Source organism: Somniosus microcephalus, chromosome 31, assembly GCF_052327205.1.
Source record: "Somniosus microcephalus isolate GS21.2 chromosome 31, FLI_Smic_1.0, whole genome shotgun sequence".
Classification (NCBI taxonomy): domain Eukaryota; kingdom Metazoa; phylum Chordata; class Chondrichthyes; order Squaliformes; family Somniosidae; genus Somniosus; species Somniosus microcephalus.
The window spans coordinates 21,761,652-21,787,944 of record NC_141017.1 but is presented as its reverse complement, the minus strand read 5'-3'; the positions used below and the strand labels follow the sequence as shown (position 1 = coordinate 21,787,944).

Sequence of the window (26,293 nt, the reverse complement as noted above, 5' to 3'; positions counted from 1 at the left end):
CGTGGAACAAATTGTAGAAGGCATTATGGCCAAGAAGAAATTTCCCCCGGATCAGCAAGAAAATGAATTCGTCAAATTGAGACAGGCTTTGAAAAGTGGTGTGCTGCACACTTCCCTCAATCAGAGCAGCTACAGACTATCAAGAGCTTATTTCGGTAAATAAATAAAACAAAGGCATTTTTACGTGACTAGCTGATCTCCCGTGGCGGTGTTCACGAGTCAGACGATACACTGTTTCATCAGGGGTGTTTATCAACAAAGTGTGACAGCGAAAGTGTTACAGGGGGTTGGCGTGGCATTTACAGGAAGTGTGCGCTAATTACAGGAAGTGAGCAGTCTACGCAAGACTTCACTATACAGTTCCCCACCACTTAGAACATCCACATTTAAAATGGGCAGGTGTAGGAGTCTCTGCACTCCTAGCAAAGAATCTATAAACTCACTAGTAGTTAACAAACTGAGTTTAATGTACTGAAACTTTACAAAACAAGAAAATGCAGGAGAAGCTCTAAACAGGTCTATTCACTATCACTCCACACGAGGACTGGCTGGAAACGCCCTCTACCTCTGACGTCACACGTTTCCCGCCGTTGGGGTCGTCACATGACCCACGTGATGACATCATCGCGTCAGATCGCGATTTTGTCGATCCAGCTGTGTTTAACCAGAGCCAACATTAAAAGGTAATAAACATGATTAAAGGCAATTGTACAAGTCACTGTGAGAGTCTTTTAGTGGCTTTGCCACACAGGCGCTTATATCAGCCAAAAAGCGATAACCATTAGCTATTTGCATTAACGTCATGATGGGCCTTCAATAACCACAAAACTAGAAGTTATAGACTTAAACAAGTTGGCTTTTAATCACTAAGATCAGAGCTAACATCTCAACACGCCGACTGGTTCACAGGAATGAGTCATACAGATCCTGGGATCTTTATGTAAGAGAAGTCAGGGGCGGAGCCAAGAGCCAAGACCTGGAACCTCCCAGGTTAGTTGGGAAAGAGGAAGTGAAACTATACACAGTGGGGGAGGGTAATATACATGAGTGCAAAACGAATACAGGATCAAGACAAACAGATTTCATTACATTCACCCCTTCTATAGATTTAGTCCATCGGGGTGATGTTTCTTAAAAGTTGGTATAAGTGAGTCTGTCAGGAGGTTTTGCAGTTCTCAGTGATCGGCGCAAAGCCAGTTGGGGTGCCTCTAGGGGAGTGGATTCTGGTTCCTCCGCTGTTCGGGCCTCCGCAGTGTCTTCCAGGTTATCTGCAGTGTCTTCCAGGTTAAAGTTGGGTATTGATACCTCTGGGCGTCCTGTCTCTTTGTAGTGTAGGTCTTCATCGGGTAGTCTCCCATCGTTCTCTCTGCTCCCCGAGGGAGCGAGGTCTTTTATGGAAACAGTGTCCTCTTGCCCGTCAGAGTATTCGATATAGGCGTACTGAGGGTTTGCATGGAGGAGCTGTACCTTTTCCACAAGGGGGTCCATTTTATGGCCTCTCACGTGCTTCCGCAATAGTACTGTCCCCGGAGACGTCAGCCACGCGGGTAGAGATATGCCCGAGGTGGATTTCCGGGGGAAAACGAACATCTTTTCGTGAGGGGTAGCGTTAGTGGCAGTACATAACAGAGACCTTATGGAGTGGAGCACGTCTGGGAGGACTTCCTGCCAGCAGGAGGTCGGAAGGCCTTTTGACTTTAAGGCTAACGTGACAGCCTTCCAAACAGTAGCATTCTCCCTTTCCACTTGCCCATTACCCCGGGGGTTGTAGCTAGTGGTTCTGCTAGTGGCTATCCCCTTCGAGAGCAAGAACTGGCGCAGCTCGTCACTCATGAATGACGTCCCCCTATCGCTGTGTATGTAGTTCGGCATGCCAAACATGCAGAATAGATTACAGAGACACTTGATGACCGTGGCACTGATCATGTCTGGGCAGGGAATGGCGAAGGGGAAGCGGGAATATTCATCAATGATATTGAGGAAGTATACGTTACGGTCGGCAGAGGGAAGGGGTCCCTTGAAGTCCAGACTTAGGCGCTCGAATGGCCGTGTGGCTTTGATAAGGTGTGCACGGTCAGGCCTGTAGAAACGAGGCTTGCATTCCGCACAGATGCGGCAGGCTCTGGTCATTGCCCTGACCTCCTCGATGGAGTGGGGCAGATTGCGGGACTTTATAAAATGGTATAGTCGGGTGACCCCTGGGTGACAGAGGTCGTTGTGGAGACCCTGTAATTTGTCCGTATGAATGCTGGCACACATTCCCCGCGATAGGGCGTCTGGGGGTTCATTAAGGGCTCCCGGCCTGTACATAATATCATAGTCGAACGTGGATAGTTCGATCCCCCACCTGAGTATTTTGTCATTCTTGATTTTCCCCCTTTGTTTGTTATTAAACATGAAAGCCACCGACCGCTGGTCGGTGAGCAGGGTGAAACGTTTGCCGGCTAGGTAGTGTCTCCAGTGCTGCACTGCCTCCACTATAGCCTGTGCCTCCTTCTCGACAGAAGAGTGCCTGATTTCAGGTCCCTGAAGGGTTCGGGAGAAGAAGGCCTCAGGTCTCCCAGCCTGATTGAGGGTCGCAGCTAAGGCAAAGTCTGACGCATCGCTTTCGACTTGAAAGGGAATGCATTCGTCCACTGCACACACTGCAGCCCTTTCAATGTCCTGTTTAATACTGGTGAAAGCCTCCCGAGCTTCAGCTGATAGTGGGAAGGACGTCGATTTAATGAGGGGTCGGGCCTTATCAGAGTAATTGGGCACCCATTGGGCATAATACGAAAAAAATCCCAGGCACCTTTTTAAAGCTTTGGGATTGTGTGGCAGGGGCAGTTCCTTTAGGGGGCGTAATCGGTCAGGGTCCGGTCCAATTACCCCATCTTCCACCACACAGCCGAGGATACAGAGACGGGTTGTGTTGAAGACACATTTGTCTTCGTTGTAGGTTAGATTCAGCTTTAGGGCATTTTTAAAAATTCTCGCAAGATTTAGATCGTGGTCTTGCTGGTTGTGCCCGCAGATAGTGACATTGTCCAGATAGGGGTAGGTAGCTTGTAGTTTATTCTCGTCAACCATGCGGTCCATCTCACGTTGGAAGACCGAGACCCCATTTGTTACCCCGAAGGGCACTCTGAGAAAATGGTAGAGGCGCCCGTTCGCCTCGAAGGCGGTGTATGGGCGGTCCTCCGTTCTAATGGGGAGGTGGTGATACGCGGATTTGAGGTCGATAGTCGAGAAGACTCGGTATTGCGCAATCTGGTTGACCATTTCTGATATGCGGAGTAAAGGGTAGGCGTCCAGCTGGGTATAAATATTAACAGTCTGGCTGTAGTCAATTACCATCCGTTTCTTTTCGCTATTTTTAACTATGACTACTTGGGCACGCCACGGGCTGGTACTGCATTCAATAATGCCTTCCCGCAGGAGTCTGTCCACTTCCGCCTTGATAAAGTGTCTGTCTTCCAGACTGTACCGTCTACTTTTGGTCGCTATGGGCCTACAGTTCGGAGCGAGATTAGCGAATAAAGAGGGCGGGCTGATTTTTAAGGTTGATAGGCTACAGACTGTGAGTGGCGGCTGGGACCTGCCATATGCTAGCGTGACACTTTCGTGGTGGCACTGGAAGTCCAGGCCCAAGATTACATTAACAGAGAGTTCTGGCATCATGAGGAGTTTAAAATCCTTGTAGTCCGTGCCTTTTACAGTCAGTGTTACCACACAGTAGCCCAAAATGTCCGAAGTGTGGGGCTTAGCAGCCATAGCAATTCTGCTCCGTGTAGGGGCTACCGTTAATGAGTGCCGCCGTACCAGGCTAGGGTGGATAAAACTCTCGGTACTCCCACAGTCAATTAAACATTTCGTTAAATTCCCGTTTACCTGTATGTCCATCATGGATTTTGTCAACGGGTGTGGCCTGGATTGATCCACCGCGATCGAAGCCACTGTTGGGCCCTGGGCGGCCGTTGAGTCGGGAAAAGATGGCGGATCCCAAGATGGCGGCCCACACGGCACGCACGAGGCGGTGACGGAGTTGGAAATCGGATTCCCCCTGCAGACTTTGCTAAAATGCCCCTTTTTCTTACATTTGAAGCATGTAGCGTCCTTCGCTGGGCATCGTTGTCTGGGGTGCTTGGCCTGGCCGCAGAAGTAGCATTTCGGGCCTCGAGACATTGCCGCTGTAGTAGGACTCCTGGGTGAACTTCTGTGTGGGGACTCCGGCGGCGTAGAGCTGGTCTGAGACCTGGATGGGGAAGATGGCTGATTCCAAGATGGCGGCCCCCTCGGCGCGCACGAGGCGGTGAGGGCCGCATGGCCGGAAGAATAAGAGTCAGAGTTTTTCTGGGCCACGTCCAGCGATCGCGCAGTGGCCACTGCCTTTTTTAAGTCCAGGACCTCCTTCTCCAGCAGTCTCTGCCGGATATAATTCGATTTGAGGCCCGTGATGAAGGAATCGCGGACAATTCGTCAGAGTACGCGTTGGCCGTCACAGCCTTGCAGTTACAGTCCCGGACCAGGTCCTTTAGGCCCTGTAAGAAATCGTCCATTGATTCCTCTGGTCGCTGCCTGCGTGTAGCCAGCAGATGTCTGGCGTACACTTCGTTTACCGGCCTCTGGTATTGGGCCTTCAGGATAGTGATGGCCTCCGTGTAAGAGGTGGCGTCCCGGATGAACGAATAAATCCGATGACTTACGCGAGTAGTCAGTAGACTCAGTTTATCTACCTCGCTAGCGGATGAGGCCCCCGCGAAGAGTTCGAAGCATTCGAGCCAGTGTCCAAATTGATTTGATGCTTCAGCAGAATGTGGATCCAAGTCCAGACGCTCTGGTTTTAGGAGTCGATCCATCCTAGTATTCTTTAGTGATTAAAATTGATGGGCCAGACTTAAACAAGTTGGCTTTTAATCACTAAGATCAGAGCTAACATCTCAACACGCCGACTGGTTCACAGGAATGAGTCATACAGATCCTGGGATCTTTATGTAAGAGAAGTCAGGGGCAGAGCCAAGAGCCAAGACCTGGAACCTCCCAGGTTAGTCGGGAAAGAGGAAGTGAAACTATACACAGTGGGGGAGGGTAATATACATGAGTGCAAAACGAATACAGGATCAAGACAAACAGATTTCATTACACGTCAATTTTAAAGTTGTCGGTTATAGCCTCTAAAGTGCCCTGTTTGTTTCGGGCAGAAACGCCTGTGCTTACTCACTAGTTCGCACCTCGGTAAAAGTTGCACTGATTGCAAAAAGTAAAATAAGTAAATAACAGCTCGTTAATCTTCAATGACCTTTTGTTTACATAAACCCTTCTAATCCGCTCTAAGTAGTGTGGGGGAAGAATTTGTACTAAGTACTGACTGACTGCAATTTAAATAAAGCTGCGAGAATCAGAGTAGAGCTGGAAACAACTGGGCAAAGGGCCGCTACACGGAAGGAACAATCTTGTGTCGTTATTCAGTGTCAGCCATGACTCAGTGGGTGGCACTCTTGCCTCTGTGTCAGAAGGCTGTGGGTTCATGTCCCACACCAATGACATGAGCACATTATCCAAGCTGACACTCCAGGGCAGCACTGAGGGAGTGCTTCACTGTCAGAGGTGTCATCTTTCCAATGAGATGTTAAACCTGTCTGCCCTCTCAGTAACAGATCCCATGGCACTATTTCGAAGAAGAGCAGGGGAGTTCTCCCTGATATCCTGAACAACACTGATCCCTCAACCAACAATGGTACCAGGGATGAGAGACTTTGGGCGCGATCTTGCCAGCCCTGGGGAGGCAGGTATGGTGGCGGGACTGTAGGGAAAATGGCAGAATCTGGGGGCAGGTACCCATCCCACCCCCAACCCGCCTCTGTGCCATCTTGCCAGGAGGCGGGTAGCCGACCCACGCCGGATCCCGTCTCCATGGAGGCGGGAAGGGGATTACAGGCACTTAACTGCCTGTTAACAGGTAGATAAGAGGATTATCCCCATTTTACCCACACAAGTGCGGGCTTCCTGAAGGCTGCGAACCCCGCCAGGGTCACCGAGGCGAGCATTGGGTCCACGGGGGTCGGAGGGGTGCAGAAGTGCACTGTGAAGGTAAGTGATGGGTGCAAGTGTGGAGAGGTGAGTAAATGAGGCAAGTGGAAAGTGTTAGAAAAAGTTTACTTGCCTTTGTTTCTTCCTGCAGGCTTCAAGAGTTGGGGATGGGGAAAGTCTCGCATCTACACGGCAGAGATGACAGATGGCTGCTGCATTCTCCGATGCAACAACCATTGAATTTCTGCTAAAGAAAGAGGTTTGGTGAGTCTTGAATTCAAGAACTCATCAAACTACAGAGAATGTCAGTGTTTGACAGCTTCTTAAAGCTGTCAAATGATGACAATTCATCTGTCAAAAATTTCATACGCTGACGTTCTCTGTAACTGGCTTTCCCTTAATTGGCCTGCTAAGCCCGCTGGGTGGACTTAACAATGTCAATCAAGGAAAAATAGCGTGGGTTGGCCAGAAGTTGGTGGAGGCGGGACTAAAACCTGACAAGCAACAGTCCTGCCTCCAAAAGCTCCCCATTGCCAAAATCCAGCCCTTCAGTTATGTGGAGAGACTGGGGAAGCTGGGGTTGTTCTCCTTAGAGCAGAGAAGGTTAAGAGATTTAATAGAGGTGTTCAAATATTGAAGGGTTTTGATAGCGTAGATAAGGAGAAACTATTTTCACTGGCAGGAGGGTCGGATACCAGAGGATTCAAGGTAAAAGAACCAGAGGGGAGATGAGACATTTTTTTCCGCAGTGAGTTATGATCTGGAAGGGCGGTGGAAGCAGATTCAACAGTAACTTTCAAAAGGGAATTGGATAAATACTTATAAAGGAAAAATTTGCAGGGCTATGGGGCAAGAGCAGGGGAGGGGTGGGATTCATTGGATTGGTCTTTTAAAGAGCCGGTACAGGCGCGATGGGCCAAACGGCCTCCTGTGCTGTATGAGTCTTACAATTGGGTGTATTTTTTTGCCTCTCGAGCCTAGGGACTCTGAGGGCCAATTGCAGAGCCCAACTGCTGTCGCTGGCTGAGATCATCGGCTCGGAATAGTCTGGGGGTGAAGCCAATCCGTACATTGACACGGGCACACGTTCCAGCAGTGGCCATTGAATAGCAGTCGAGCAGTCAGGCATAGAATCTTACAGCACAGAAGGAGGCCATTCAGCCCATCGCACCTGTGCCGGCTCTTTGAAAGAGCTCTCCAATTAGTCTCACTCCCCTGCTCTTGCCCCAGAGCCCTGCAAATGTTTCCTTTTCAAGTATTTGTCCAATTCCCTTTTGAAAGTTACTATTGGCTCTTAGGGTATTGGGGGAGGCTCACAAAGGTAGAGTATGGTGGGAGAAAGAAAAGAAAGAATTGCATTTATATAGTGCCTTTCACGACCACAGGACGTCTTAAAGCACTTTACAGCCAATGAAGTACGTTTGAAGTGAAGTCACTGTTGTAATGTGGGAAACATGGCAGCAATTGAGGGATAAATATTGACCAGGACACCGGGTCGAACTGCCCTGCTCTTCTTCGAAATAGTGCCATGGGATCTTTTACGTCCACCTGAGAGAGCAGACGGGGCCTCGGTTTAACGTCTCATCCGAAAGACGGCACCTCCGACAGTGCAGCACTCCCTCAGCACTACATTGGGAGTGTCAGCCTAGCTTTATGTGCTCAAGTCCCTGGAGTGGGAACTTGAACCCACAACCTTCTGACTCAGAGGCGAGTGTGCTACCCACTGAGCCACAGCTGACACTCGGGGTCGCACAATGGTAGGGTTTGGGGCGATGGGGGGTCCCACAATGGTAGGGTTTGGGGTGAGAGGGGGTCCCACAATGGTAGGGTTTGGGGTGAGGGAGTGGGGGGGGATATCCCACAATGGTAGGGTTTGGGGCAAGGGGGGGGTCCCACAATGGTAGGGTTTGGGGTGAGGGGGGTTCCCACAATGGTAGGGTTTGGGGTGAGGGGGGTTCCCACAATGGTAGGGTTTGGGGTGAGGGAGTGGGGGGGGGGTCCCACAATGGTAGAGTTTGGGGCGAGGGGGGTTCCCACAATGGTAGGGTTTGGGGTGAGGGAGTGGCGGGGGGGGGGTGGTCCCACAATGGTAGGGTTTGGGGTGAGGGAGTGGGGGGGTGTCCCACAATGGTAGGGTTTGGGGCGAGGGGGGTTCCCACAATGGTAGGGTTTGGGATGAGGGGGGTCCCACAATGCTAGGGTTTGGGGCGAGGGGGGTTCCCACAATGGTAGGATATGAGGGGGGTTCCCACAATGGTAGGGTTTGGGGCGAGGGGTGTCCTACAATGGTAGGATATGAGGGGGGTTCCACAACGAGTATTCCTGGTTGTGACAATGGTAGAGTATGGGGCGAGGGAGTGGGGGGGGGGTCCCACAATGGTAGGGTTTGGGGCGAGGCGGGTCCCACAATGGCAGGATATGAGGGGGGTCCCACAATGGTCGGGTTTGGGGCGAGGTGGGTACCACAATGGCAGGATATGAGGGGGGTCCCACAATGGTAGGATATGAGGGGGTTCCCACAATGGCAGGATATGAGGGGGGTCCCACAATGGTAGGGTTTGGGGCGAGGCGGGTCCCACAATGCTAGGATATGAGGGGGGTCCCACAATGGTAGGGTTTGGGGCAAGGCGAGTCCCACAATGGCAGGATATGAGGGGGATCTCACAATGGTAGGATATGAGGGGGATCTCACAATGGTAGGATATGAGGGGGGTCCCACAATGGTAGGATATGAGGGGGGTCCCACAATGGTAGGATATGAGGGGGTCCCACAATGGTAGGATATGAGGGGGGTCCCACAATGGTAGGATATGAGGGGGATCCCACAATGGTAGGATATGAGGGGGATCCCACAATGGTAGGATATGAGGGAGGTCCCACAATGGTAGGATATGAGGGGGGTCCCACAATGGTAGGATATGAGGGGGGTCCCACAATGAGTATTCCTGAATGCGACAATGAAGGGATAGCAACATATGTCCATGTCAGGATGGTGTGTGACTCGGAGGGGAACTTGAAGGTGTTGGTGCTCCCATGATCTGGCTGCTTCTGTTCCTTGTTGAAGGTACAGACTGCAAAACCAAAGGAACGTCCGGCAACGCATCCTGCAGATTGTTGCATTCTGCAGTCACAGTGTGCCGGAGACAGACAGGGTGGATATGGATGCATTTAACCCTTATTTGCTTAAATCATTAACTGCAATTTCTAGGCCATATTGTGCTGATTCTGGCCTGGATAGTCCCCAAATCATAGCTAACATCCAGAATGTTGGTTATTTTCCTATTTTAGAATTTCAAGTTCCAGCTATTGGATCCAAAGCTGATCAAGACATTGGGATATCAACACTATCTGTTCACGGTAACCTCATAGAGATTCCCTGGAAAGTAGAAAATGGACAAGAAGATTTGGGTAAACTTGTTTTTAAGTTTCATGTGAACTATTCTGTAGCAAATCATATTTAATCAAGATTTTTTAACCAGCTACATAATTAGAAGCCGCGTGTTTAGCATGCGTCAACTGCGGGTCTAACCCAGGCCAAGTGCATGTGACATTTGTACCTGTTTGGTTCAAATTCCATATTAATTAAACCGCAACAAATCAGAGCTGAGCGGGTAGGGAACCAACCAAACAGAAAATAACACATGGGTACGTAAACTACCAATCAAGAATCAGTGGTTAGCAGAGCTACCAATAAACCAACCAGCAAGGAAGAGAAGTGGAACCAATGGTATCACTCGAAATATTTTTCAAACTGTTTCTTGGCAAAACAAGATGGTGGTTGAAAAACCTCCTAAAAATATTTTGCGTGATATCATTGGTTCTACTTCTCCTTCGTGTAAGGTCATTATAAAAGAAAGACTCACATTTCTACGGCGCCTTTCACGACCACCGGACGTCTCAAAAGCGCTTTACAGCCAATGAAGTACTTTTGAAGTGTGGTCACTGTTGTAATGTAGGAAACGCGGCAGCCAACTTGCGCACAGCAAGCTCCCACAAACAGCAATGTGATAATGACAAGATAATCTGTTTTAGTGATGTTGATTGAGGGATAAATATTGGCCAGGACACCGGGGAGAACTCCCCTGCTCTTCTTCGAAAAATATTTGGAGCAATTTGATTGCATCAGGATCTTCTTCCTATTATTGGTAGATTTTCCTCATAGATTATCCCTGATTCGTACTTTCATATGTACTTAGTAGCTACTGATTGGTCGATATCAAGCCAATTTTGTACACTCCCTATCTATTGTGGCCTCACGCTTTTCTCTTTTACTAATATGAAATTTGAGCCAATTACAGGAAACTTTGTGCTATCCGGCACCGACGGGACCGAGCTGTTGCCGTCCCATCAAAACAGCCGGACAAACCAGCGCTAATGTTGAAACATACGGAGATTTTGAGCTCCGTATCTGGCAACAAACCCTGTTGCAGCTTCTAAACAGTCGGCCGTACCTTGCGAGCGTCTCTGTAGCTTAGCAACAGCTTCAGCGAGACCTTGCAGAGCCTGACTGGTGAAAAAAAAGCAACGAAAAGAAAAAAAACCTAACGAAACGGCTCCTGATTTTTGCCGGTGGCTCGAGCATTCCGGACAGTTAACCTCCGGATAAACCAAAGTTTCCTGTATCTGGTGTATGCATAAAGTGTGAAATAGGTGCAGAAGATCAATATAGTACAATATAGCTATACTTTGTTTTGAAAAAAATAGTTGATGAGCAAAACAAAGAGAGATCAAGGAGAGGGTGCATTGAAGGTTCGCTAGATTGATTCCTGGGATGAGAGGGTTGTCCTATGAGGAGAGATTGAGCCTATACTCTCTGAAGTTTAGAAGAATGAGGGGTGATCTCATTGAAACATATAAAATTCTTAGAGGGATTGACAGGGTTGATGTTGAGAGGCTGTTTCCCCTGGCTGGGGAGTCTAGAACCAGGGGGCACAGTCTCGGGATAAGGGGTCAGCCATTTAGGACTGAGATGATGAGAAATTTCTCCACTCAGAGGGATGTGAATCTTTGGAATTCTCTACCCCAGAGGGCTGTGGAGGCTCAGTCGTCGAGTATATTCAAGACTGAGATCGATAGATTTTTGGGCACTAAGGGAATCAAGGGATATGGGGATCGGGCAGGAAAATGGAGTTGATGCAGAAGTTCAGCCATGATCTTATTGAATGGCGGAGCAGGCTCGAGGGGCCGTATGACCTACTCCTGCTCCTAATTCTTATGTTCTGTTAAAATGTCTGAACTATTAATTGTCTGCAGCTTTTGCTATTGCTGTCTTCATCTCGTACAATGACGCTGACCTTATTGACATGAATCCGGACATGCAAAATGGAAAGAAACCAGAGGTCACAGTCCTCTCTGACGTGATGACAGCCATAATATGGCCAGAGAGCTTGAGGATATCTTCCCGACCAATCCGTCTTACCTTCCAAAATAATCAGGTTGGTTAAGTTGCGTTTTCCTTGCAAAAGATGTTCAATTGACATTCCGTCCTGAGGGTTCAGTGCATTGGTCGGGGGTGAGTCATCTATAGGAGGGACGTCAGATATACCCACCTGTTCGAACATATACTCTGCTCTCAGTAACATGAATACAGATAAAACTACAGCTGAAAGTACATTAACTAAAGAAAGAAAGAACCTGCATTTATACTGCGCCTTTATCCACCTCAGGACCTCCCAAAGCACTTTACAGCCAATAAATTTCGAATTGCAGCCAATTTGCGCACAGCAAGGTCCCACAAACAGCAATGTGATAATGACCAGATCATCTGTTTTAGTGATGTTAGTTGATGGATAAATATTGACCAGGACACCGGGGTGAACTCCTCTGCTCTTCTTGGAGAAATAGTGCCATGAGATCTTTTACGTCCACCAAGGAAGTTATGCTAAACTTTTATAAATCACTGGTGAGGCTTCAGCTGGAGTATTGAGTCCAATTCTGGGCACCACACTTTAGGAAGGATGTCAAGGCCTAGGAGAGGGTAGCAGCAGAAATTCACTAGAATGATACTAGGGATGAGAGACTTTGGGCCGGATTTTCCGACCCCCATGGCTGCATACGAGGTGTGTATGCACCCGTAGGGGCCTCGCATGCCTAAGAAAAGTGCCTCTGTGGGTGGAGAGTTGCGCTTTTTGCACAACTTCCGCCCGCTGAAAGGCAATAGAATTCTTACGCCTGGTAAAAGCAGGCGTAAGGCCTGTTTTTACCAGCTAAAAAGTGTTGAAAAATAGAAAAAATTAAATTTGATAACTCATTTATAAATTAAAAAATACTCTTCAAAAAGTTAAGTTTATTTTTAGCCCCGTAAATTCTCCAAAAAGTTAAAGTATTTAATTAAATGGAATTTTAATTCATTTTAATTATGTACGTTTTAAAAAATGTATTTAATGTTTTAGTGTGTTTTTAAATGTGATCCCCATTCATACTTTTGACAGTTCTGTGCGTACGGACCTGTCAAAGGTATGAAGGGGGATTACCTTCTTCCATTGGTTCGCCTGGCCCACGTGATCCCAGGGGCGCTTGTGAACCGCATGCGCCCCCAGGATACCTGGGCCTCCGTGCATTTTGAAGCCTCGGGATCTACGAAACCTGCAGGTAGTTTTGTAGATTTTTTCCGATCGGAGGCATCCGCCCGAAGGAAGCCTGCGATTGGAAATTCAGGGCCAATATTTAAGTGGAGACACGAGAGAAGCTGGGATTGTCCTTGTTATGTATTGTGTGTTCTCCTCCTACCTGTGGTGGCGCTGTCACAGGAGATAAATGGTTGGGTGTTCTCTCGGTTAAGTTTAGCTCTCTTTGTTCGGAACTTGCCACAACTTCCTTTCCTTCCAATAAAGCACTTCATGTTTGAATCTCTGAGTTCTGAGTCCTAAAGTGTGTCTAGGTAGAAAGGTACCGACACAACAACTGGCGATGAGGATCGGATGAATCTGTGTTGTGGGAACTTTCTTGTTTTCGACTACAAAACACTTGGAACAGAGATTGCAGCATCACATTAACGTTACGGCAGTGAATAAACAGAAATTTTAATTTGAAACGTGGAGATGGCTACTATATTAGGAAACATCGGTGATTTTGATGAAAATGTGGAGCAATGGAGCGCATATACGGATGGTTTGACTATTTTGTATTGGCGAATGTGGTGGCAAATGAAAAGGTCGTGCCTACCTTTTTGAGTGTAATCGGGCCGAAGACATTCAATTTACTTCGCAGCCTCGTGCAGCCAGATAAGCCAGGAACTAAAACATATAAGCAACTAGTGGAAATTCTTGGAGCACATTTTTCACCAAAACCTCTGGTTATTGCTGAGAGATTTAGATTTCACAAATGGAATCAAGAGGAGGGGGAATCAGTGACGATGTTTATTGCTGCTTTAAAAAGGTTATCAGAACACTGCGAGTTCAAGGAGGTGCTGAAGGACACCATTAGAGACAGACTCATGTGTGGTCTGCAAAATGCAGCCACACAGAAGCGTCTTCTTACTGAGGACAACCTTACTCTTGAAAAGGCCATTGAAGTTAGTGTCTCCATGGAGATGGCGGAAAAGGAGGCTCACCAGTTGAGTTCAACAGGGAGAGTTCACAAGGTGTCGTCTGAGCCTAAAGGTGCGCGGAACGGCACGTTACCGTTGTGGGAAAACGGGCCATCATGCTAATGACTGCTGGTGTACGGAGCTGGAATGCCGAAATTGTGGCAAAAAGGGTCACATTGAACGCGCCTGTAGAGGTAAAAAAAGAACAGACAGAGCTGGGAAGCATGGAAGCAAAATGTCTGTATTTGGACAAGAGAGGAAAAAGAGTGTTCATTCAGTGCAGTATGATGGAACAAGCAAAACAGAAGGGAGCGACACCTCTGAGGAGGAAGAGGTGCACATACTGATGGTTGCAGGTGATTCAAGTGGCTACTGGGCGTCACCACTGGTGGAGGGACAATCATGAGGATGGAGGTGGACACAGGCGTGGCTGTGTACCTTATTTCAGACACTGTCTACAACAAAATGCTAAAGCATCTTACCCTTCAGCCAACAAACATTGTGCTAAAGACGTATACCGGCGAACCTGTGGCCATGAGAGGCGCCATTGAGATGACAGTTAAATTGAACGGACAGACTGCAAAACTGCCACTATATGTGGTAAAGGGAAATTACCCATCGCTACTGGGACGTGCGTGGCTAGAGAAAATCACGCTGCACTGGCCTGCAGTCCGCATGATGTCAAAAGGGGAGTCAGGTCTGACTGCAGTGTTAAACAAACATGCAGAACTCTTTAATGGGGAACTTGGGAGCATGAAAAAGATCAGCGTGAGACTGGACATTAAACCTGACAGCAAGCCAAAGTTTCACAAAGCCCGACCTGTACCCTATGCAATTAGGCCAAAAGTTGAGGCTAACTTGGAGGCCTTAGTTGAGAATGGAGTCCTGGAGCCTGTGAGCGTGAGCAAATGGGCCACACCCATTGTTCCTGTCCTGAAAAAGGATGGATCTGTTCAAATCTGCGGGGATTTTAAAGTGACTATTAACCCAGTGCTGTCTGCGGAACAGTACCCTCTTCCCCTCACTGATGATCTTTTTACGGGCCTGGCCGGAGGGCAAAAGTTCAGCAAAATAGACTTATGCCAGGCTTATCTACAAATGCATGTCGATGACAAATCAAAGGAGCTGCTGACAATTGTGACACACAAGGGGCTATACAGGTACTGCCGCCTTCCGTTTGGAATTACGTCAGCCCCTGCTCTATTCCAAAGGGCAATGGATCAGATTTTGAGTGGACTGCCAGGAGTCCAGTGCTACCTGGACGACATCCTTGTCACTGGGACAAATGAGGAGGATCATCTTCTGAACTTGGATGCGACACTACAACGACTGAAAGAGTACGGACTCAGAGTTCGTAAAGACAAATGTGAATTCTTTCAGTCTTCAGTTGAGTACCTGGGGCGTGTGATTGACGCTACTGGCCTGCATAAGGCACCGTCAAAGGTCAAGGCGATCGTGGAGGCCCCAGCACCCCAGAATGTGAGCCAGTTACATTCATTTCTGGGGCTACTTAACTACTATGGGAAGTTTATTCCAGACTTAGCAACATTGCTGAAGCCGTTACATCAGTTGCTATGTCAAGGCAAAACATGGAAATGGACTGAACTGTGCAACGAAGCTTTCGCCCAAGCAAAGAAAGCATTGCCGAAATCGGAGGTCCTGACACACTTCGACCCAAAGCTACCCGTGCAGCTAGCATGTGATGCATCACCATATGGTGTGGGAGCAGTCATATCCCACATCATGCCTTCGGGTGAAGAGAAACCTATCGCCTTCGCATCACGCACCTTGAACAAGGCCGAGAGTAACTATGCGCAGATCGAGCGCGAGGCTTGGGAATCATTTTTGGAATTCGAAAATTTCATCAGTACCTGTTTGGGAGAAGGTTCACACTCCTGACGGACCACCATCCATTGACTTCAATCTTCGGGCCCCACACCGGAATACCGTCTCTCGCTGCAAGCAGGATGCAAAGGTGGGCTTTACTGTTGTCAGGACACACATACGACATCAAATATCGCAAATCAGACTTGCATGGCAACGCAGACGGTCTCTCGAGGCTACCCTTGCCTGTTACTCCCCCAGAGCCTCGTCAGATAGACATCTTCTACTTTAGACAAGTGGAGGGAGCACCTGTCACTGCAGTTCAGGTGCGAAGGTACACCCACAACGATCCAGTCCTGTCTGAGGTAATGGACGATGTCATTCGAGGGAGAGCTATAGGAGATTCTCCTAGTTTGAAACCTTATGTTTCAAAAAGAAATGAGCTCTCCGTCCAGGCAGGTTGTCTTCTTTGGGGATGCCGTGTCATCATTCCGCCACCTCTGAGGGAACTTATACTGCAACAACTTCATACAGGCCACAGTGGGATGGTTCGGATGAAGGAAATGGCAAGAAGCTACTTCTGGTGGCCAGGTCTTGATGGGAATATTGAGGAGAAAGCCAAAACATGTTCCCCATGTCAAAGGGTCCGGAATGTTCCACAGCTGGCAACCCTACACCCCTGGGATTGGCCTGCAGAAGTGTGGCAGCGAGTACATGTGGACTTCGCCGGTCCTTTCGAAGAGAAGATGTTTATGGTGGTTGTAGACACTCGTAGCAAGTGGCCGGAGGTCGCTGTGATGAGGTCTACCGCAGCAGAGAAAACAATTGAGAAACTTGGTGAGATGTTCAGCCGTTATGGCTCACCGGAACAACTCGTAAGTGACAACGGTCCACAATTTGTATCACAGGAGTTTGCAACCTTCCTGCATGTGAATGGTGTCCAACACATCAGGTCTGCGCCCTATCATCCCTCTACTAACGGCCAGGCAGAAAGGTTCGTGCAAACTTTGAAGCACGCCTTGAAGGCATCGCAAGGTCAGGGCTCAATCCACCAACGTCTGAACAGCTTCCTGTTGTCCTACAGGAACGAGCCGCATGCCACAACCAAAACTTCCCCCGCTTCGCTCATGATGAAGAGGCAGCTGCGGACAAGTTTTGACTTACTCAAACCTCCAAGGGCAGAGCAGGTTGTCCATCGTCAACAACAAGCTCAAGTTGAAAAGAGAGAGAAAAGAGCCAAGGAGAGATGGTTTCATCCGGGAGAGCACGTCCTAGCTCAAAACTACAACACTGGACCGAAATGGGTTCCTGCTACGGTCATCGCGCAGACGGGCCCTGTGTCTTACACAGTTGAGACTGCTGAGGACGTCGCCTGGAGAAGACACACAGATCAACTGTTGCTAGGAGCAGAGACAGCCACAGAGGCTCCAACGGCTGGTTGGCCTGAACTGTTTCCGGATGATACCGCAAACCAGCATCCTTTGCCACAGTGCTCTTCTCCAACACAGGAAGTCAAAGAGACTGTTCCACCTGTGCAAACTCCTGACTTTCAACTGACACAGGCACCTTTTCCATCCAGGCCAGTGCCTACTGCTGTGGAAGCCAGTGATGACCGCCGGTATCCTGTCAGAGAGCGGCGGCCTCCAAGACGCTTGGATCTGTAGGCTTAGTGACTTACCCACAAGACTGGGGCAGAATAAACCCCAGGGTAAAGTCAGGGTTTGAGGCAGTCTACCTCTACCCTTGGTTAGTTGAGTACATTGAAAGTAACTTACCTGTTGAGGAATAATGTGGACCTTCCATTTAAGAGGGGAGGAAATGTTATGTATTGTGTGTTCTCCTCCCACCTGTGGTGGCGCTGTCACAGGAGATAAATGGTTGGGTGTTCTCTCGGTTAAGTTTAGCTCTCTTTGTTCGGAACTTGCCAGAACTTCCTTTCCTTCCAATAAAGCACTTCATGTTTGAATCTCTGAGTTCTGAGTCCTAAATTGTGTCTAGGTAGAAAGGTACCGACACAATAGTCCTCCTTAGAGCAGCGAAGGTTAAGGGGAGATTTAATAGATGTCTCATCTTACTGTTTCTCTTCTTTTAACCAAACAGAAGGTATATGGATGTGTCCAAATCCAATGTGTTAACCTGAACGGTGGAATAAATTTCAGCAAAGCATCTTCTGAAGACTGTGAGAAGGAGCAGTTTAACGCGACCCATACTGTCTGCAGGTGTAAACAAGGGTCTACCTTCGCTGTACTGGTGAGATTCCAACAAATAAAGGTAGAGTCTACAACTCAGGGCAACAGGATGAATTCAATGTCAAATATCAGATTGATTGGTAACAACTCGCTATAGATTGAAACTAAATCATGTATTTTAATCAGAGATTCTGAATGCCACAAGGATATTCAGCCCTTTGATCCCAACTTGTGCAATCATGAACGTTATCCAATTTATTTAATCTTCTAAGGAAGGATGCCGCGTGGTGAGTCGAAAGGGGCTCACCATTGCATGCAATGTGTAGCATAGATGCATTTAAGGGGAAGCTAGATAAGCACATGAGGGAGAAAGGAATAGAAGGTTTTGTTGATTGGGATAGATGAAGAAGGGTGGGAGAAGGCTCGTGTGGAGCATAAACACCGGCACAAACCAGCTGGACTGAATGGCCTGTTTCTGTGCTGTGCGTTCTATGTAACAGAATCTTACAGCACAGAAGGAAGCCATTCATTCCGTCATGCCTGCACCAACGGCACCTCCAACGTGCAGCGCTCCCTCAGTACTGCACTGGAGTGTCAGCCTAGATCTAGTGCTAAAGTCTCTGAAGTAGGACTTCTGATGAGAGTGCTGCCCACTGAACCACGGCTGACATATTATTAATTAACAATTAATTAATTAACAGAGATTAATTAAACTCAATTCCAATGATAGCATTGCAATGTATCACTAACGGGTACAATACACCTCTGATTGAATGTGCTTTTTATAATTTTGCTGCAGGATTGCTGTTCATCATCTATACTAACGGACATTGGGATCTTTGTGTCGCTGGTGTGTGTTGCCATCACACTATTCACATTGGCAGGCTGTTCAGATAAAAATCCAGTCATCTTTCTGAGTCTATTGCTGGTGGAGCTGTCTGTCCTGGCAGGATTCGATGTATATGGCCATGTAGTCGGAAGCAGGGTGAGGTCATAGAATTTATAGACAGCAGTCCTTGCTGAAGACAGACTGACCCGGGGGAACGCCCAATGTTTTTTAAAAAATTCATTCATGGGATGTGGGCGTTGCTGGCAAGGCCAGCATTTATTCCCATCCCTAACTGCCCTTGAGAAGGATGGGGTGAGCCGCCTTCTTGAACCGCTGCAGTCCGTGTGGTGAAGGTATTCCCACAGTGCCGAGGGTAGAAAGTTCCAGGTTTTTGACCCGACGATGATGAAGGAACGGCCGATATATTTCCAAGTCAGGATGGTGTGTGACTTGGAGGGGGGAACCTGGAGGTGGTGGTGTTCCCAAGCGCCTGCTGCCCTTGTCCTTCTAGGTGGAAGAGGTTGCGGGCTAGGAAGGTGCTGCCGAAGAAGCCTCGGCCAGTGAGATTATTGGCCTGAATCCAGAGTTACTCTATCGAGTTAGGGCTGATGCCTTTGAAATTGAGAGGCAGGGAAAAATCATCTGGTCCATCAAGCCTGCCCCAACACCATGATGGTTGGAGCATCATAACTAGATACTTCCTCCTTCACTCCCCCCTCACCAAACCCCTCCCCCGCCCTTCCCAATCCCCCTCCCAGCCATGTAATCTCCTGGGAGAGGCAAAAAAAAATAAAATCCAGGCCCAATAAGGGAAAAATACTCTGGAAAATTCCTCTCCCACCCCTTCAGGCAATCAGGACCAGTCCAGGAGATCATATGGACCAAGTGTTATCGATATAGATGCTTACCTTCTCTAGGATGTGATCTTATTGTGTAATGAGACAGGGTTAATTGGTAACCTTATAGTAAAGGATCCTCTGGGGAAGAGTGATCATAATATGATAGATCATACTGAGTTCGTGAGTGATGTGGTTAAGTCCGAAATGAGGGTCGTAAATTTAAACAAAGCCAATTATGTAGGTATGAGGGGCGAGTTGGCGAAGGTAGATTGTGAAATTAGATTAAAAGATAAGACGATAGATAAGCAATGGTGAACATTTAAAGAAATAATTCTCAACAAACATACATTCCCTTGAGGAATAAAAACTCAAGTCGAAGTTCAGCCATGATCTTATTGAACGGCGGCATGGGCTCAAGGGGCCGTATGGCCTACTCCTGCTCCTATTTCTTATATTCTTATCTCTGCCTGGTTTGCATTGATATAAAGTGGCGATATAACCAGCCCAATATAAAATGTTGCTTTAGTTTAATATGTTTTATCATTGCATTGCAGAATCATTTTAAAGATATTCACTCGATAGTATCAACTGTGGCTTTAATTGTCTCCGAGGTGTGTCTCATGATCATGATCTTCATTTTTACAAACTGCTCTTTGGGAAAAGGAAACATCAACAACTCACACCTCCACCTGTGCCTGAACTTGTTCCTGGGAAACATGCTGTTCATAACCCAAATTGACAGAGCTTGTAACAAGGTAAGACAATCCCTCCACGCCAAGGGGCAACACATCGGAACCGTTGCCCCTATATTACAATATAAATTAATTGAAAGCAAAAGCTAAGTCTCCCGTTTGTCTCCGTTAAGATAGCCGATGAAAGAATTGCAGAACTAGTTAAGCATTCATGCGCTAATATTCAAAATGAATGGAGCCCATTCCACCCTCAGCCTGTGATCAAATGTGACGGTAACGCTAACCATAGATGTTTACAGCACAGAAGGAGGTTATTTTGACCCATCGTGTCCGTGCCAGCCCTTTCCTCGAGCAGCCCAGAACTGATCCCATTGCCCTGCCCTCTCCCCATAGTCCTGTATCTTTCTCGGCTTCAATTATTGTCTCTTCAATGATGCAATGGTCTCTGCCTCAACCACTCGCTGTGGCAAAGCACTCCCTGCTGCAGCACAAAGGAATAATTCCCAGCCTCTGTCCTCACTCTGCCAGTGAGGATTTTAAATTGATGAGCCCTCTCGTCAGTGACTCCACAAGCAGAGGAAACTGTCTTTCCCTATTCACTGTATCAAAACTGTGCCGGCCGTGGCTCAGAGGGCAGCGCTCTCGCCTCTGAGTCAGAAGGTTGTGGGTTTAAGTCCCCACTCCAGAGAGCTGAACACAAAATCCAGCCTGACTCTCCAGTGCAGTGCTGAGGGCGTGCCGAACTGTCGGAGGTGCTGTCTTTCGGATGAGATGTTAAACCGAGGCCCCGTCTGCTCTCTCAGGTGGACGTAAAAGATCCCACGGCACTATTTTGAAGAAGAGCAGGGGAGTTCTTCCCCGGTGTCCTGGCCAATATTTATCCCTCAATCAACATCACTAAAACAGATTATTTGATCACTGCTGGTTGTGAGACCTTGCTGTGTGCAAATTGGCTGCTGTGTTTCCTACATTACAACAGTGACAACACTTCAAAAAGTACATCATTGGCTGTAAAGCCCTTTGGGGCGTCCTGAGGTCGTGAAAGACGCCATAGAAATACAATCTACTTTTGTTATTTTAAAAATCTCTATTAAATCTCCACTTAAGTCTTCTGGTGCTCCAGGGGAATTAGTCCTTGTGTCTAAAGCCTCTGCTCATAATGAAAGTTTCCCCATCCCTAGCCTTATCTTCTGGTGGCTAATTGTACCAAATAATCTGTTAGCAAAAAGGCAGATAAGCCAATAACGTGCGGCTGACATGTCAAGCCATTATCACTCCTTGATTTTCAGATTGTGTGCGCAATCACTGCCGGCTGGTTACATTATTTCTATTTAACGGTGTTCGCCTGGATGTTTGTGGAAGGGGTGCAACTTCACATCATGTCTGTTAACCTGAGGAAAATGAGGGTTTCCAGTTCTTCCACCGTGAAGAAATACAAGATCCCGTTTTGCTATTTAGTCCCTGCCGTGCTAGTGGCAGTTTCCGCAGCGACACAACCCAGTGGATACGGGTTACCTGAACAGTAAGTATTGTATTCGATTCTTCCATTCCCCTCTGGCTTTGCCATGCAGCTCATATCGTAGCCTTTGTATAACAATAACCCCCCACCCCACCCCCTCCAATTTTTCGCTCTTTTCTCCCTCCTCTTCTGAAAACATCACTAAAAACGGATTATCTGGTCATTATCACATTGCTGTTTGCGGGAGTTTGCTGTGCGCAAGTTGGCTGCCGCGTTTCCTAATTTGCAACATTGACTACACTTCAAAAGTACTTCGTTGGCTGTGATGCGCTTTGGGACTTCCTGAGGTTGTGAAAGGCGCTATAGAAATGCAAGTTCTTTCTTTCTTTTAAAATGGTCCCGAAACATCAGAGGAAAGGAAGTGGCTTTGTGTGGGCAAGCAGTCAGAGCTTCTTGGGCTCTTGTCTTCAGGTCACAGTCGGGAAAACCGATTTGGTCAGTGGACGGAGACCATAGCAGGCAAACCTTTGAGAACTGTTTGGAATCCTCCAGAGACAGCTCCCCTGGTGGTTTGGTGGGTAAATGCACCAAGTACAGGAAACTCTCGATTTACCGGCACCTAAATAACCGGAAATCTCCGTTAACCGGCAAGATTCAGGAGTAGGTTCAGGTAAGTTTTACTTCATATTAGTGGCCGTTCCTGGATCTGTGGCTGTATAACCGGGGTTCCTGCACCTGTTGCTAAGCAACAGGGACGCCTGGAGCTTGTGGCCGGGGTTCCTGCACCTGTTGCTAAGCAACAGGGAAGCCTGGTTCTGTTGTTGTGTATGGGGCTCTCGTACCTTTTACTATACCTCTCTGTAATCTGGACTTTTTGATAAACCGGCACCACGCTGGTCCCGTCGGTGCCGGATAAAAGAGTTTCCTGTAGTGTGATACTGAACCATACAGACCGCACCGTCTCAGATTGTAGTCCTGCTGTGTGCTGAGTTAACTCAGCTCATCCTGGGGCTCTGCCTGGCCTCAGTGCTCCGAGGCTGGACAGCTGGGGAGTCGGTCAGGGTTCTTACTATCCACCCAGTGACGCCCCCCCCCCGGCAGAAAGTGTTCATCGGTGGACATTGCGTGAGGGCGCTATCATGTGATGCTCCCCGTGCTCACGCGTCCTATTGACACTGCCTGTCTAGGCCCATACTTGAAAAATGGCTGAGGAAGAGCCATGCCCAAGGAGGGGTCATCCCCTTCAGCCGATGAGGGGGAAAACTTGTGGCGGGGGGGGGGGGGGAAATCTATCACAAGGTAGTCATTGGAAGGTAGAAACTAGTTTCTGAAATAAAAACAGAAAATGCTGGAGATACTCAGCAGGTCAGGCAGCATCTGCGAAGAGAGAAACAGAGTTAACGTTTCAGGTCGATGACCTTTCGTCAGAACTGGAAAAAAGCAGGAAATGGAACAGATTTTTAAGCAAGTTTAGGGGCTGGGAAAGGGGGGAGGGGATGAAAGAACAAAAGGGAAGGTCTGTGATAGGATAGAAGGCAGGAGAGGTTAAGAGACATTGAGAGATATTCAAGACAAAAGGCGATGGTAATGGGACAGGTTAAGAAACAAAGGATGGCTCTAGATGGAGTGTAAATTGCGCTGGCAGAATGAAGGACAGCTGCCCTGTGGGAGAGAAGAAAAGGCACAAACAAAAAGTGTGGATAAAAAATATATATATATATAGGGGCCGAGGTTATGATCTGAAATTGTTGAACTCTATGTTGAGTCCAGAGGGCTGTAAAGTGCCTAATCAAAAGATGAGGTGCTGTTCCTTGAGCTTACGTTGAGCTTCAGTGGAACAATGCAAGAGGCCGAGGACGGTGAGGTCTGAGTGGGAGTGGAGCGGCGAATTAAAGTGACAGGCGACCGGAAGCTCGGGGTCACCCTTACGGACTGAACGGAGGTGTTCCGCAAAGCCCAATGTAGAGAATGTAGAGACCACATCGTGAGCAGCGAATACAGTATACTAAATTGCAAGAAGCACAAGTAAATCGCTGTTTCACCTGGAAGGGGTGTTTGGGGCCCTGGACAGTGAGAAGGGGGGAGCTATAAGGGCATGTGTTGCATCTCCTGCGCTTGCACAGGAAGGTGCTGGGCGAAGGGGAAGTGGTGTTGGAGGTGATAGAGGAGTGGACCAGGGTGTCGCGGAGGGAGCGGTCCCTTCGGAACGCTGAAAGGGGAGGTGAGGGGAAGATGTTTGGTGGTAATATTTTGATGAAATATTCTGCCCTGGTTGTTCTTTAGTTGCCGATTTAAAGCGATATATTGGAACTAAAGGCTGTTGAATCACTGAGCTTGCAATCATAGACTCATGCAGCACAGAAGGAGGCCATTCGGCCCATTGTGCCTGTGTCGACTCTTTGAAAACGCTCTCCAATTGGTCCCACCCCCCCAATCGGCCTGCAATTTCTTTTCCTTTTTCAGTATATATCTAATTCCCTTTTGAAAGTTGCTGCTGAATCTGCTTCGACCGCCCTTTTAGGCAGTGCATTCCATATCATGGAGCTTTGTGAATCAAATCCGAGTGTTTAGGCTGCTGTTAAAACCTGTTTGTCTGTTCGTTCCATTACAGCTGCTGGCTGCAGGAACCAAATATTTGGTACTTCTCTGGACCGGTGCTTCTGACAATTCTGGTAACCCTTAAATCCTCGTTCCAATCTCCGCTGGCTTGATGTTGTTTTCTCTCTCGTCTTTTACTCTCTTCACAGCTGAGCTGAACATGGGTGCCGCTATCAGACTGCCGTTCCTCTTTCTTATCCTCAGGTGTCAGCCGTGGCTCAGTGGGCAGCACTCTTGCCTCTGAACCCAGAGAGGGCTGTGGGTTCATAGTCCCACTCCAGAAACTTGAGCACAAAATCTAGCCCGACACTCCCAGTGTAGTGCTGGGGGAGTGCTGCACTGTTGGTGGTGCCGTCTTTCAGGAAAGACATTAAACTGAGGTCTTCTCTGCCCTCTCAGGTGGACGTAAAAGATCCCACGGCACTATCTGAAAGATGAGCAGGGGAGTATCCTGGTCATTATCTATCCCTCAACCAACATTAATAAAGCAGATTAGGCACTTTGCAGCCTTCTGGACTCAATATCGAGTTCAACAATTTCAGATCATAACCTCGGCCCCTATTACATTTTTACTTATATTTTTTTCTTTTTTCCCCACCCCTTTGTTTTGGGTTTTCCCTCCCTCCCCTTTCCTCTTTTTTTTTTACATGGCAGCTGTCTCTCATTCTGCCAGTACATTTCACACCTAATCTAGAGCCGTCTTTTGTCTCTTCGCTAGTCCTATCACCATCTCGTCTCGTTTTGAGTACCTCTTAATGTCTCTTCACTTCTTTTGTTCCCTCCCCAGCCCTGCCTTTCGATCTATTTCATTTCCTTTCCAGTTTTGAAAAAAGGGGTTCGACCCAAAACGTCGACTCTAATTTCTCTCCACGGATGTTGCCTGGCCTGCTGAGATTTTCCGGCATTTTCTGTTGTTATTTCGGTTTTCCAGCATCTGCAGTATTTTGCTATCGTTAATAAAGCAGATTATCTGTTCATTATTATGGGAGCTTGCTGTGTGTAAATTGGCTGCTGTGTTTCCTACATTACAACACTTCAAAAGTACTTCATTGGCTGTAAAGCGCTTTGGGGTGTCCTGAGCTCATGAAACCATTGAAGAGGATGTGCTACTTCTGAGTGGGATTTGCAAATTAGTGCTAACTTATGCTGAATCATAAGTTATCTTGTATGGAGCATCTGCACCCAATAGCAACTAGCTTGAGACCAAATGAAACGCATTTCACACTACAGTAAACTCTTGTTTAAACGGCACTTAATCATCCGGCAAAATAGATAGCCGGTAATCTTGCCGAATCCATCCAGCACTCGTTTTGCCGAGTCGCGGTGGCCAAGTTAGTCAGTTGTTTTTATTTTTGTTTGTGTTAAAAGTTGCCATGGTAGGTATACCTCTCTGTTATCCAGAATTTTTCATCAAGCGGCACCGTCCTGGTCCCGTAGGTGCCGGATAAGAGTTTACTGTACTTTCAAGGTCTTTCTATTAGGCATCCTGTGTAGATGCAATAATTACCACTAGATTTTAGGAGCGGTTCAGGTTTCAGCTCCCTGTGTTTCATGCACTCTGGAAAAGCTGGCTGGTTAGATTAAAATCCGGGTATTCCAATTGTCCTGCAGGTCAATATGATTCTGTTTTCTAAAACATTCTGGGTATTGAGTGACCAGCTTTCCAAACGCAACGTTGAAGTATCAAAGATCAAAGATACCAGGTGAGTGCTGGATTCTATGAACAGAAATTGTCCCAAGTCTTTGTAAGGAACATTGGGGCAGGAATTCATGGTGGGAGGGAACGTGAAAAGGGCGATAGCCAATCAGCCACCCCGTTTTACACTCTGCCCGATTATCTTTCCCAAAAGGGTGCAGTGCCTTGGAAGTTTTTAAAGCGCTTCTCAAATCTAATTTGTTTCCACAATGAAATTTTAAATGTGCTGTTTCTAGAATCAGACAGCACAGGAGGAGGCCATTCGGCCCATTGTGCCCCTGCCGGCTCTCTGAAAGAGCTTTACAATCAGTCCCAATCCACTGTCCTTTCCCCATAGCCCTGCAAATTTTTCCTTCTTTAAGTATATATCCAATTCCCTTTGGAAAGTTACTATTGAATCTGCTTGGACCATCCTTTCAGGCAGCACATTCCAGATCACAATAACTCGCCGCGTTGCAAAATAAATTATCCTCGGCTCCCCCCCTCCCCCGGCTTCTTTGCCAATTATGATCAATCTGTGTCCTCTGGTTACTGACCCTCCAGCCAGAATTCAAAGTTACAGAGAGCAGGACCAATGTAACTAAAGGTTCTGTCACCAATAGTACGGTGAAGGCGGTGGGGGTGAGG

At 47.7% G+C, this 26,293-nt stretch overlaps 2 protein-coding genes across 2 annotated transcripts in view; one reads left to right on the top strand and one right to left on the bottom strand.

The window, feature by feature from the left end:
• Positions 1 to 454: 454 nt before the first annotated feature.
• LOC147097621 (epoxide hydrolase 4-like) overlaps positions 455 to 26,293 on the bottom strand; it is a 48,148-nt gene continuing 22,309 nt past the window's right edge. Inside the window, exon 7 of the mRNA XM_085971593.1 lies at positions 455 to 654. Coding sequence (XP_085827719.1) covers positions 630 to 654 — 25 coding nt within the window. The 3' untranslated portion in view covers positions 455 to 629. The remainder of the gene's footprint in view (positions 655 to 26,293) is intronic.
• LOC147097623 (adhesion G protein-coupled receptor E3-like) lies at positions 9,171 to 25,677 on the top strand. The gene is made up of 8 exons (XM_085971390.1): positions 9,171 to 9,420; positions 11,266 to 11,447; positions 17,465 to 17,635; positions 18,353 to 18,538; positions 19,776 to 19,976; positions 21,203 to 21,435; positions 23,984 to 24,044; positions 25,582 to 25,677. The coding sequence occupies exons 1-8, from the start codon at positions 9,171 to 9,173 to the stop codon at positions 25,675 to 25,677; spliced, it is 1,380 nt and encodes a 459-aa protein (XP_085827516.1).